Consider the following 13381-nt stretch of genomic DNA (forward strand, 5'->3'; position numbering starts at 1 on the left):
TTGAGAATTTCTTTGGTCTTAATGAGTTTGTTAATTTATTAGTTTACTGTGTCTGCGTTTCCTATACACTGCCTCAAATCTTTTATAGAATAACTTCTATGGTCTATTCAGTTCTAATCAACAAATATTTATTATCTATTAATGTAACAGAGTGATTTTCAGCCTCTCTGACTCCATCTTGTTCAAGCCTGCTCTATTCCCATGGCCTTTGAGTTAATGGCTTCTGCTTAGTCTTGGATATAGACATGCTAATCATTAGAGGAATTCTGCTTGCAGCTTGAGTTTTACAAAAATAGCCCCTTACCAGAAAGTGCCTCTCCCAAGGAGATAAAGGAAGTAAGTACAAAAATCTTTGTTTATCAAAGATTTGCAGGAACCTCATGACCAGGTTCACATGGACTAGAGACAATAGGCTAAGAACAAAGAAGTTTCACAGTCTGCCTCGGACCCCTGCTGGGGCCCACATGTCTTGGGTCATTAATCACCTATTGCCCCTTCTGTTTTCCCCTTCCCTCGGCATAAAAGAAGCCTGCATTTGTACTTCCTTAAGATGGGCTTGAGACACTACTAGGACTCCCATCTTCTTGGCTTTCCAAATAAAGTCACTTTCCTTGTCCCAACACCTTGTCGCTCGACTTACTGGCTGTTGTGAGGTGAGTGGTATGAGCTTAGACTTGGTTATATTAAGTCAAACTATCGGACATTGATGACCATTTTCAACATAAGAGATGGCAATGTCAGAGGATTTAACAAAATGGTAGAACATCACACTCTACGATTGCTATAAACAAAATTCAACAATTGAAAACCTTCTTCTGAACATCCCAGTGAAGGCTCAATTGAACCCTGCCCAAATCTAAGCAAATCCTACTCACTCCTAAGTTGGATTAGTCCAGTGTGATTTGCCAGGTAATCAATAGGTACATCAAGAAATATTAATCATTGTTTAAAAAAGAAAACAAAAAAAAACCTGGCCCATAATGTAACAGCAGCTTGTGGAAATGGACCGTATAAATATCCATTTCCCCTTTCCTGGCATCAGAGTAGTAAAGAAAAGCTGTCCAAAGATCTTGCCAATTTCATTCTGAGGCACTTTTCCTGGCAGGGAAGAAGGTGGGATATAACAATAGGGTGCATTTAAATGAGGCCCTGGAGCAAGAGATACTAAGGAGAGGAGCAGGAGAGAACAGATAGAAAAGACAGAGGTAAAGAACCGCAAGGCCACAGGGAGAGAACAAGCAAAGGAAACAAGGAAATGAATGATTCTTTTAAAATGTCCAATTGTTTAAGCAATATAAAAAAATAAAAAAATAAAAAATAAAATGTCCAATTGTAGCCTGGCTGGTGTGGCTAAATGGTTAAGCATGGACCAATGAACCAGAGATAAGAGTTTCAATTCCTGGTCAGGGCACATGCCCAGATTGCAGGCTCTATCTCCAGTAGGGGGCGTACAGGGGGCAGCTGATGGATAATTCTCTCTCATCATTGATGTTTCTCTCCCTCTCCCTTCCTCTCTATGAAATCAATTAAAAAAACACATTTAAAATATATTAAACTGTATCATTTAGCACTCTCCCACAAAAAAACCTTGTCTCTGATTTTCAAGAAAACTCTTCAAAGTGAAAATAAATCAGAGCTTTTAAATAGCTTTAATTTTCTTTGAATAAAACTGCTTTATAATATTTTTAACCAACAGCTTAAAATCACCTGTGGACGAAAGGGGCCACATGCTGACCTGACAAGCTCAGGAGAGGCCTGCATGGCAGTCTTGTAAACTCGGAGACCTAAAGTAACCACAAAGGATGGTCTGAAATTAAACTTTAACTAAAAGCAGTTATGGTGGGCAGTTACGTCCTAGGCCAGTATCTTCACTGACAAGGTCAACCTTTACCTTAACTGAGCCTATCTGTCTTTTTGCATCTATGATAACATACCCTTGAAATGTCTGGGTAACTTGTGACTTCCTTTTATCTGGAGCCCCTGAGGCACAACCAAATGTGCTGGGTCCCAGGACAGATACCACAAATTCCTTCATCATCATGTTAATTGTTCCTGCACCCACCTCCATCATTTTACTTTTTATCAATCCCAGGGGTTTCCCTGCTTTGCTTATCCCTCCTCCTTAATCTGTCACCAATGAATTTCATGTTACCTACCTATGTCCCTCCTTTGATTGCAATGTATAAATACGGATGTAACCCCGCCATTCTCCAGAGCACTATCTCAATTCGTTGAGGTTCTGCTTCCCGGCATATGTCGACAGTTTGGCTCAAATAAACTCACAAAAATTCTTTACAGGTTTCAATGGTTTTTTTATGTTAACACACCTGTTCCATTTTGTACAAATCAGTATTAAAATAGAATGTGCTGTGCTCAATCTCATATTCACAACTTCCAAACCCCCACACATAATTCTCTTCTCATCAAAGTTGCTATTTTTTGCTTGGAAATCCTACTACAACCTCCCATGTGGCTGCCTCACAATATAAGCAGAATATGAATATTCAATGAACTCATCCTGAGGAAAGTATTAAACCCCATCACTTATACAAAACAACAACAACAACAACAAAACAACAGAAGAAGAAGAGAGATGGTGTTATTAGTCGGAGGAAAACAGCCAAAGTTAGGCAACAAATGGCAGCTGCAACTCGGCTGTCAGAATCAGAGATGGATTAGTAAGCTGAGCCAACTCCAACAAAAAAAGAGATGTATCACCAAGAAAAAGATGTGTCTCGAATTCTTATATTTTAGGAAATAAATGACAGACTCCTCCCCTTCTTGACATTATACTTTGGCAGCAGACATTCGAAGGCTGCCTGATTCTGTCACCTGTCTGATTATAGTTATTTCTCAGTTTACATATAGATGTGCTCCTGGTGAGTGAACCAGAGAAGCCAAGGTTGGTAAAGAGAACTCTATTTAAATAGAATGGAGACATTTGCTATTTAAAAGAATCTCAAGGTACAGCCTTTTGTAAAACAAAGAACATCTCTGGAAAACGATTATCATTTGTTCTAATGTTTTGGTATAAATTTGAACTTTTATGTATTAGGTTATTTATTTATTTAAATACTCACCTGAGGATATTTTTCCATTGATTTTTTAGAATGAGTGGAAGAGAGAAAGACAGAAATATCTATGTGAGAGAAACACATTGATTGGTTGCCTCCTGAACGCTCCCCGACCAGGACCCGGGCTGGGGAGGAGCCTGCAACTGAGGTACGTGCCCTTGACTGGAATCAAACCTAGGACCCTTGAGTCCACAGGCTGACACTCAAGCCACTGAGCAAAACCGGCTAGGGCTACTTACTTTTAATCCTCACTCGAGGATAATTTTTTCCATTATTTTTAGAGAGACAGTGGAAGGGAGGAAGGAGGGAGGAGGAGGAGAGAGAAAGAAAGATAGAGAAACATGGGCATGAGAGAGACACAGCAATTGGTTGCCTCCCACACGTGACCCGAGATACATGCAGGAATCAAACCCGAGACCCTCCGGTCTGAGGGCTGATGCTGTAACCACTGAGCAACTGACCAGGGCAGGTCTTCCTTTAAAGCAGTAGTTCTCAAACCAATCAGAACGATTGCTGCCTTTAAAATATTTTTTAAATTTCATTTGTTTATTTTTTGAGCAGTTTAAAGTTTACCGAGGGCAGAAAGCATAAGAGAGCATAAATAAATTTTGATCTATTCACGTAATGGAATTTAATACAGCGGTGAGAAACTTACAACTACTGGTATAGTTCATACTTAATAATACAATGGATTCTAATGTTGAGTAAAAATAACAGAAGCAAGTCCTAGAGGAATACATTAAAAATGAAGCCACTTTTACAAGCTCAAAAACATGTATAATCAATAGTATGTGTTTATACATACATATATATGTATGTGTTCACATATATGTATGTATTAACATATTTGTATATATCCACATATATATCCTATATAATAAAAGCATAATATGTTAAGTGTCCAACTGATCAGTCAACTGTTAGGTTGGCCACTCGACCAGTCGCTATGATGTGCATTGACCACCAGGGGGCAGACACTCCAACTGGTAGGTTAGCTTGCTGCTGGGGTCTGGCTGATCATGGCTGGGTGAGAGGGCCAGACATGCCCTGGAGCCCTCCCGCGGTCCCTCATTAGTCAGCCGGTCCCCATCAGCCTGATTGGGAATGGACGAGATGGCTCTGATTGCTGGCCAGGCCAAGGGACCCATCCATGCACAAATTCATGCACAGGGCCTCTATTATATATATAATTTTTAAAAAGACAACAAAATGAGCCTGGCCACGGTAGCTCCGTGGTTGAGCACCAACCTATGAACCAGGAGGTCACGGTTTGATTCCTGATTGGGGCACATACCCAGGTTGCAGGCTTGATCCCCATTAGGAGGCATGTAGGAGGCAGTCGGTCAATGATTCTCTCTCATCACTGATGTTTCTATCTCCCTCTCCCGCTCTGAAATCAATACAAATATACTTTTAAACTAAAATAAAAGACAACAAAATGATAAATAAAGTTCAGGGTAGTGGCTATTTCTGAAAGGAAGAACCAGGCATCAGAAACGGAAACAGCAGGGCCGGTGTGGTTTAGTGGTTGAGTGTTGCCCTATGAACCAGGAGGTCACGTTTTCATTCCCTGTTAGGGCACATGCCCAGGTTGTGAGCTTGATCCCCAGTAGGGGGCATGCAAGAGGCAGCTGAATAATGATTCTCTCATCATTACTGTTTCTATCTCTCTCCTCCCTTCCTCGCTGAAATCAAAATATGTTAAAAATAAATAAATAAAAATAAATATTTTTTTAAAAGGAAGGAAAACATTAGTAGATGCAACTTATAGGGTGATGAGGTTATGGGGGATAATTATAGTATTGTGCATCATAAGTAAATATGATGCACATATACATATGTGTATGTAACATACATTTTTAAAAGTTAGATGCACTTAAATATATTTTTATTGATTTTTACGGAGAGGAGTTCTAGCCTGCAACCTGGGCATGTGCCCCGACTGGGAATGGAACCAGCCACCTTTAGGCGCACAGTCCAACGCCCAGCCAACTGAGCCACACTGGCCAGGGCAATGACATCTTTATTTTTAAATACAAATTAAAAATGAAAAAAATGAAAGTGAATTCACTAGCATTACTGAGGTTTATTTATTTATAATTGACTGAAGGTCTATTGAGCAAATTCCATGCACAGGCAATGTGGTAGATGCCAGCGATCCAGTGATAAGAGGAGACAAATAAGGCTCTTGGAAGCTTCTATTTCAGTGAAAAGACAGAGGAAGAGACACTTTCTCCGGTGGACTCAGTGGTTTGAGTTTCTGAGGCTGCTTCTACCAGGAGTACCACCCTGGGGGGGAAATTCAGAGACAGTGTACAATTGAGAAATGCAGCTATAGCTGGTGCCAGGGTTTGAGGCTTTAGGCCAATCTCTACTGGATTTCACCCACATTGCTGGACTTTTGTTCCTATGAGCAAGCAGGTTCCTCTGTGTTGTTGATGTCTTTCTTTAAGCTGGTTTGGAATGGGTTTTCTGGCATTTGCAACAGAGCAAGTGCTAATGGACACAGCCCCAGGGAATAGAATAATAAGCCCCATTGCCAGGGGTGGCATTAGCAACTCAGGAAATATGTTTATCAAATTACTTCATGGCCGGTTACATTCCTAGTCAGGGCACATGACCAGGTTGCAGGCTAGAGCTCCTCTCTCTAAAAGTCAATAAAATATATTTTTAAATGCATCTAATTAAAAAAAAAAGTTAAATACACATATATGTGTACCATGTATACTTATGATGCATAATACTATAATTATCACCCGTAACCTCATCACCATGTAAGTTGCTACCAAAGTTTTCCTTTCTTTTTAAGAAATATTTTGTTACTTTATTCCTAACTAGAGGCCAGTGCATGACATTCATGCACTGGAGGGGGGGGGGGGTCCCCTCAGCCTGGCCTGCGCCATCTCCCAGTCCGGGATCCCTCAGGGAATGTCTGTCTGCGGGCTTAGGCCCACTCCCCACAGGGGTCTTTAGCACTGAAGCTCTTGTGTTGAGCGCCTGCCCCCTGGTGGTCAGTGTACATCATAACAACCAGTCGTTCAGCTGTGTGATTGATTTGCATATTAGCCTTTTATTATATAGGATGTGGCAGCTAGTTTAACATTTTCTCAGGGCTTTCAGATGCCATATGGATAAAGTGGTCAAATATATAGTGATGGATAGTAACTAGACTTTTGTGGTGAGCAAGCTGTGGTATACACAGATATCTATCTATCTATCTATCTATCTATCTATCTGTAAAAGCCCAAGTGATTAGCCGACCGGCTCACCAGCCCACTGTCCGACTGTCCGGTAGCTATGATGCACACTGACCACCAAGGGGCAGATGCTCAACGCAGGAGCGGAAACCACAGGCATGGAAACATGGAACAAACTGATGAATCTCAAAGGGAAGGGGAAAGTGGGGAGGGGGGAGGGAGGGAAGACATTAACTAAAGATCTTATATGCATACTAGAGGCCCGATCCCCTGGCCTGTGGGGGTTGTTATTGTTTTAAAACTTTATATAAATAGTATCATATAGTACATGCCACACTTTAATTTGCTGTCTTTTTAAAAAATATATATATTTTTATTGATTTCAGAGAGGAAAGGAGAGGGAGAGATACAAACATCAATGATGAGAATCAGTGATTGGCTGCCTCCTGCAAACCCCACACTGGGGATTGAGCCTGCAATTCAGGCATATGATCTGACCAGGAAGCTAACTGTGACCTCTTGGTTCATAGGTCGATGCTCAGCTACTGAGCCATGCTGGCCCAGCTTATTTGTATATTATTTTTTAGATTTGTGATAGGCAGGAAAATACCCCTCCTATTGGGGTCCTCACCTGTTGGGGTCCAAAGGTGTGGATGGAGTCAGTGAAGAAGAAATGACACGGAGACAGCATTCAGTTCATCAGTAGCCTAGCCAGGTTCTCTAGTCAAGTTCTCCAGCCAGGTTCTGTTGCTAGGTTCTGTCTTTACTCTCCTGTTACATCTGTATTTATACCAGTTGATTTGAATCCTATCCATTCTATTCCAAAGGTTAGGGCGTTTGATATCTCCATTCCAAGGTCATTACTCTATTCTGTTAAGCTACAAGGAAGTAACTGAAGGAGATTATCCTAAGTAAAGACTATCTAGCTTAAGCGTGATGGTTCGTAGTAAAAGTGATTAACTCCCCACCTGGCACTTAGTTAAGGGGTTTTACTGATAAAAATCCCCACCTGGGGAAACAACATTTCTCTTGGAGAGGTGACCTTGGTTAAAACACATAGTGCGAAGGGGAGCAATCATATTAAGAACAGTATGCCATATACGCCAGGTCCCTTGAAACATATGCTGTGCAGATGTTTCTTCCCTGCAGCGACTGTGTCGAGCAGCAAGGATGGACCGGCTTGCGGCAAATTCCCCCTTTTTTATTTTTATTTTTTTTTTTTAATTCAATCTTTCTTTCATGAAAATGTCCTTAATGTTCCATAGTTCTCTGGGGGCATTGGGAGTCCCCAGTACTGAGGATAGTGGATTGGTGAGCCCTTTAAATCAAATAAATATAATTTTTATAAGTAGTGTTGCTAAGTTAGAATCCCATATCAGGGGCTGCATTTGACAATTTTTATATGCTATCCTGCACTGATATGTTAGGGGAAAGAAGGAACATAGACATTGCTCAGTGCTACAAAAATTACCAGTTGATTTACCCTTGGAAACTCACTTCTTCACTTTTAAGAAATTTCAGGCTAGATTTTTTTCATTTTTACTTTGAAATGTTAGGACTTGTTGCTTGTTTAAATAAGTCCCAGTTGGAGAACCATGTAAAAGTCACAGAGCCAGGTCAACATGATTGTGTGATGTAAATTTTGGGTATTAATTAAATGGAATAATATCATAAACACATAATGAAATTAAAACTTAAGTTACATGACAGAGACCAGAGACCAATAAATTAACAATGTGATAGTTGGTATGATGGAAATTGCCAAAATCATTCATTCCTTCTTCTTAGGCGACTGAAGAGTAATCTCTCTTTTTTTAAATCGGTGTATTTAGACCATTTACAGTTAAAGTGATTGATATAGTAAGGCTGAAGTCTTCTATTTTATTATTTGTTTTCCGTTTGCTTCTTCTGTGTCCCATTCCTCAGTTTCTGGTTTCTTGCCTTTCTGAGGGTTATTTGAACATGTGTAGGGGGCCTTCTTGATTTAATTGTAGAGCTTTTGAGTGTATGGTTTTGTGTAGTTTTCTTTGAAGTGGCTCTATTAAAATATACACATGTGGGGGGGTCGGGTCGGGGAGGCCAGGGGATTCTCAAGGGCGGGGGGAAAAAGGACACGTATGTAATACCCTCTGTAATACTTTAAGCAATAAAAAATAAAAATAAAATATATACATGTGACTCATAGTCCACTTTTAGTAAAGTAGAAACCTTGGTTGCATTTCGTTCCCTTTACTCTTCTCACTTTTAAATATCATTATCTTTAATATCAGATAATGTTATAATTTTTGTTTTAATCATTGCATGTGAAATAAAACTCACGAGAAGAACAATTTATGCATATTTCTGCTCCTGCCATTTCTCTTTATTCCTTTCTGATGCTCCCCCAAATTATTGTTTTTTTCAAGACTAGCTACAAAAATGTATTACCTATTTATAGAAAAGCATGCATATCATCAAACAAAACAAATAAAATGCTTTTTCTCACAATGTAACACATTTATTTGTTATTTTAGAAAGCATATCATAAAAATAAGACACAAAAAGCACTGATAAGTGTCTTGTTGGGAATCTTTTAAAAGAGCTAATCACTCATCATTCGAGGTGCAATACCCATAGACATAAGCTCTTGAAACAACAGTTTGCACGCATAAGGCATCCGCACCAGAGAAATCTGGGTCTTATTCTGACAGCCCCTGCATTCATACGTATGGGTCCTGGTGTTAGCAATCGCCACAAAGATTGCAAACATGAACCTGATATGGATCTGATGCCTCAAACAGTCTCTCCCTTAAGAACTGGGCTGCCCCGTGGGCAATCTGACAGTCTCGTTCCATTTCACCAAAACACAGGCCACCATCCCGGGATCTACCCTCCATGGGCTGTCTGTTAAGGATCTGAATAGGCCCCCTGGCACGGGAATGGATCTTGTCATCCACCATATGCTTCAAACGCTGGTAGTAAGTGGGGCCGATGAAAATTTGTGATGTGATTTTTCTACCAGTGAATCCATTGTACAAGACCTCATTTCCTCTTAGATGGTAGCCATAATTGGACAAAAGGTGAGAAATCTTCTGCACATTAACAGCATCATTAAATGGAGTGGCATCACCAATTTCGCCTTTGTTAGCTGAAACCTTCCCTTGAAGACATTCAATCAAGTGACCAATTGTCATACGAGAGGGGATGGCATGGGGATTTATGATGATATCAGGGGTGATTCCTTCGCAGGTGAAAGGCATATACTCTTGTCTATACTGAATACCACAGGTACCCTTTTGACCATGTCGACTGGCAAATTTATCTCCAATCTGTGGAATTCTAACAGAGCGTACCCTTATTTTACAAAATTTATATCCTTCCTGGTTGAGAGTTACCATAACCTGGTCCACAATGCCTGTCTCACTGGTCCCGAGAAAAGTGCTACAGTCTCTCTTGGTATAGCGTCTATTAGTGCTCTCCAGCTCATCTTCATTTTCGGGCAGGGTGACTGTTTTGCCTATAATAACATCGTCTCCCGATACCCGGACTCCGGGAGCAATCAGACCATCACCATCCAGCTTGTCATATATGGCATGCCTCATACCCTGGCATGTTTCACGTGTAGGCTTCTCAAAAACTTCTTGGTCAGATCCTTTTTGAGACTCCTGTTCTTTGTATGATCAATAGAAAACAGACCTGAAAAAGCCTCGGTCTACCGCTGAACGATTCATGATAACAGAGTCTTCCTGATTATATCCAGTGTATGATGCAATGGCCACAATTGAATTGATACCTGCTGGCAACTCTCTAAATCGCAAATATTCCATAGACCGTGTAGTCACAAGCGGTTTTTGAGGATAGCAGAGAACATGAGCCAGTGTATCCATATGGATGTGAAAATTGGTGATATAAACTCCCATGGCCTGCTTACCCATAGCAGACTGGTATGTGTTTCTAGAGGACTGGTTATGATCAGGAAATGGAATAATAGATGCACAGACACCAAGAACCATCGGTGGGTGAATCTCACAGTGTGTATATGTGGAAGAGTAAGCTACTCCTTTGTCTTGCAAATCATTTGGAGTCATTGCCAGCATCACTGTTTCTTCTTCTAGAGTATCAACATATTCCACTACCCCACTGGCCACAGATCCTGCCAACCGTAGTTGTTATATTCTCTCTCTTTTAATTGATCAATATGTCTCTTCTTCAGCAGAAGCTTTTGTTCTTCCACGATCAGAATTGGTCTACAAAGACGACCGGCATCTGTATAGATCCGAATCTCCCGCTCTTGAATATCTGATCATAGAAACTTCAGACACAATGATGTCCATCTGACGCCGCAATTTCCTTAGAGTGTTCATAAGTTGTTCAGGATCTTTATGCATTCCAACCCAGCATCTGTTAACAAAAATCTTGGTTGCGTCAGCAATAGCTGCAGGAGAAATTTCTTCTAAATTTTCCATACTCCATTCTTCTAAAAATTCCAGAATTGGAGAAGGTTGAGATCCAACTGAAATATAAGCCATCAGGGCTAAGTTCTTCACAAGTCCTACAGCATGGCCCTCTGGAGTCTCAGCAGGACACACCATTCCCCATGACATGTTATGCAACTGTCTCGGTTTTGCCAGCTTGCCGTCTCTACCGATTGGAGAATTTAAACGACGCAGGTGAGAGAGAGTAGATGCAAACGTCAGGCGGTTTAACACTTGGGATACTCCAGCTCTGGCTTGATGAGCTTTCCTTTGGTCACCCCAGTTTCCAGTAGCTAAAGAGTATTTTAGGCCATCAGATATAATCCTTGTTTTAATTGCCAACTCCAAGTTAAAATCCTTTTCCCGATCAATAAACTTCTGTGCATAGATCTGTACTTCTTTAAGCAAATTCTTAAACATGCCTCTAAATAAGAATGCAGGTAGTTGTCCAGCAAGATCCAATCCTTTGTTTCCATAGTGATCTCTGTCATCTAATTCTCTTCTACCCAGAACTGCTAGAAGTAACCTATGCACCATATACCTTAAGAAATAAGCTTTTTTTGTCTCACAAAAATCGCTGACACTAACGTGAGGAAGCATTTCTTTCTGTAAGACTTCTTTTGCATACTTAATTCTTTTCTCTTTGGTGACACCAGGCTTTGCCCCTCTCGAGCCAATGAAATTTAGTGCAACATTCTGTTCTTGGATGACAAAAGCTTCATCGAGAGAAGGTTTGACCATATCCAACATCTCTGGATCTTCAAAATCATAAATAATATGCTCTAAAATATCCCTGTCAGACACGAAACCTAATGCTCTGAACACAATAATAATGGGAACTTCTTGCTTGATAAATGGTAGAGTTGCCACAATGCGCTGGCCGATAGCACTCTTTTTTGCACCCTGTCCTCCTCTTGCCAGCATGCTAACCCAAATAGTACTGGTGGGTCGGGAAGAATTCTCCAGACATGATCTACACTCTCCTGTGTAGGCATATTTAGAATCCTTTTTGGCAAACACATAGACTGTGTTTGTTGCCATTTTTTCTTGCGCAATTAGAACCTTTTCTGATCCATTAATAATGAAATAGCCACCAGGATCCAAGGGGCACTCGTTTAACTCACAAAGATCACGATCTGTTAAGCCATTCAATAGGCAATAAGTTGAACGCAACATAATTGGAATTTTTCCTATACAAGTTTTCTGATACTGAGTCTGAAGTTGTTCTTGACCTTTTTTAGTGACTGTTTTTGTTATATCAACATAAAGTGGAGCAGAATACGTGAGATTTCGTAACCTGGCCTCATTTGGCATCAGTGGTGAAGGAGTACCATCTCTTTCCCAGTAAGTAGGCTTGGAGAGATAAATTTGTTCAAACTTCAGCAAATATCTTGGCGGTTCTTCAACTTCTCCACTAGCATGCTGAGCTTCAGCTTGTAGGTCTATAGGTGGAGCATCTTCCACAATTCTTTGAACAGACATCTGAACAAAAACATCAAAAGAATCCAGCTGTTGTCTGATGAAGCCTTTCTCATCAAAATAGGAACTGATTACAATCCAGCATGCTTCTTGCCACAACTCTGGGGTGATTTCATCATCATGCTCATCATATTGCATATCCTTGTCTGCGTCATACATTGTGGCAAATTGTTGGGGCCCAGCCCCAGCAGTTCCAGGGGTTCCCAAAGGTGTGGACAGAGTCGGCGAAGAAGGAATGACAGGGAGACAACGTTCAGTTGATCAGCAGGCTGGCCAGGATCTCTACCCAGGATCTCCAGCCAAGTTCTGTCTGGGTTCTCCAGCCAGGTTCTGAGATAATTGTCTTGTTACATCTGTATTTATACCAGTTGATTTTAATCCTATCAATTTCTATTCCTAAGGTTAGGGCGTTTCTTATCTCCATTCTAGGGAGTAAAGATTATGTAGCTTAAGCGTGACTGTTCATAGTTAAAGTGATTAACTACCCACCTGGCACTTAGGTTAAGGGGTTTTACTGATAAAAATCCCCACCTGAAGAAACAACATTTCTCTCGGAGAGGTGACCTTGGTTAAAACACATAGTGCAAAGGGGAGCAAACATATTAAGAACAGCATGCCATATATGCCAGGTCCCTTGAAACATATGCTCTGCAGATGTTTCTTCCCTGCAGCGACTGTGTCAAGCAGCAAGGATGGACCGGCTTCTGGCAAATTCCCCCTTTTTTATTTTTTAAATGATAGTGTAAATCAGCGGCCACCTCTCGGAGGGTTGTTTAAGACTCAGAAGACCTGTTTGTGACTTTGCCAACAGGTCAGTCCGAGGCTTAACCCTATATCGGCTCCCCACACTAATGCTGCATATAATTTTCTTTTTTTATTATTTATTTATTTATTTATTTAATAATTTTCTTGAATGCCTCCAATTCTAACCAACCTCTAGCCATCATCTGAACTTGAGTTTGGTGGACAAGGATTAAGGAGAGATGTGATCAGTATTCTCCTTTACTCTTGGGACACCATGATGTCTTAAAGTAGACTTAGTAGCTTCATACAGCACAGCACCTCAAGCAAACCTTGCCCACCGGCGTGGCTCAGTGGTTGCGTGTCGACCTATGAACCAGTCACAGTTTGATTCCCGGTCAGGGCACATGCCTGGGTTGCAGCCTCTATCCCCAGT

General features: G+C 40.8%; 1 protein-coding gene across 1 annotated transcript; it reads right to left on the minus strand.

Moving 5' to 3' along the window:
- Window positions 1-8852: 8852 nt before the first annotated feature.
- On the minus strand, window positions 8853-12363 carry LOC118650624 (DNA-directed RNA polymerase II subunit RPB2-like). The gene is given in 4 exon segments (XM_036298981.1): window positions 8853-9000; window positions 9002-10400; window positions 10403-10551; window positions 10553-12363. Coding segments are annotated over 4 exon segments (3507 nt in total).
- Window positions 12364-13381: the final 1018 nt, after the last annotated feature.

Source organism: Myotis myotis, unplaced genomic scaffold, assembly GCF_014108235.1.
Source record: "Myotis myotis isolate mMyoMyo1 unplaced genomic scaffold, mMyoMyo1.p scaffold_m19_p_3, whole genome shotgun sequence".
In the NCBI taxonomy this organism is placed as follows: Eukaryota; Metazoa; Chordata; class Mammalia; order Chiroptera; family Vespertilionidae; genus Myotis; species Myotis myotis.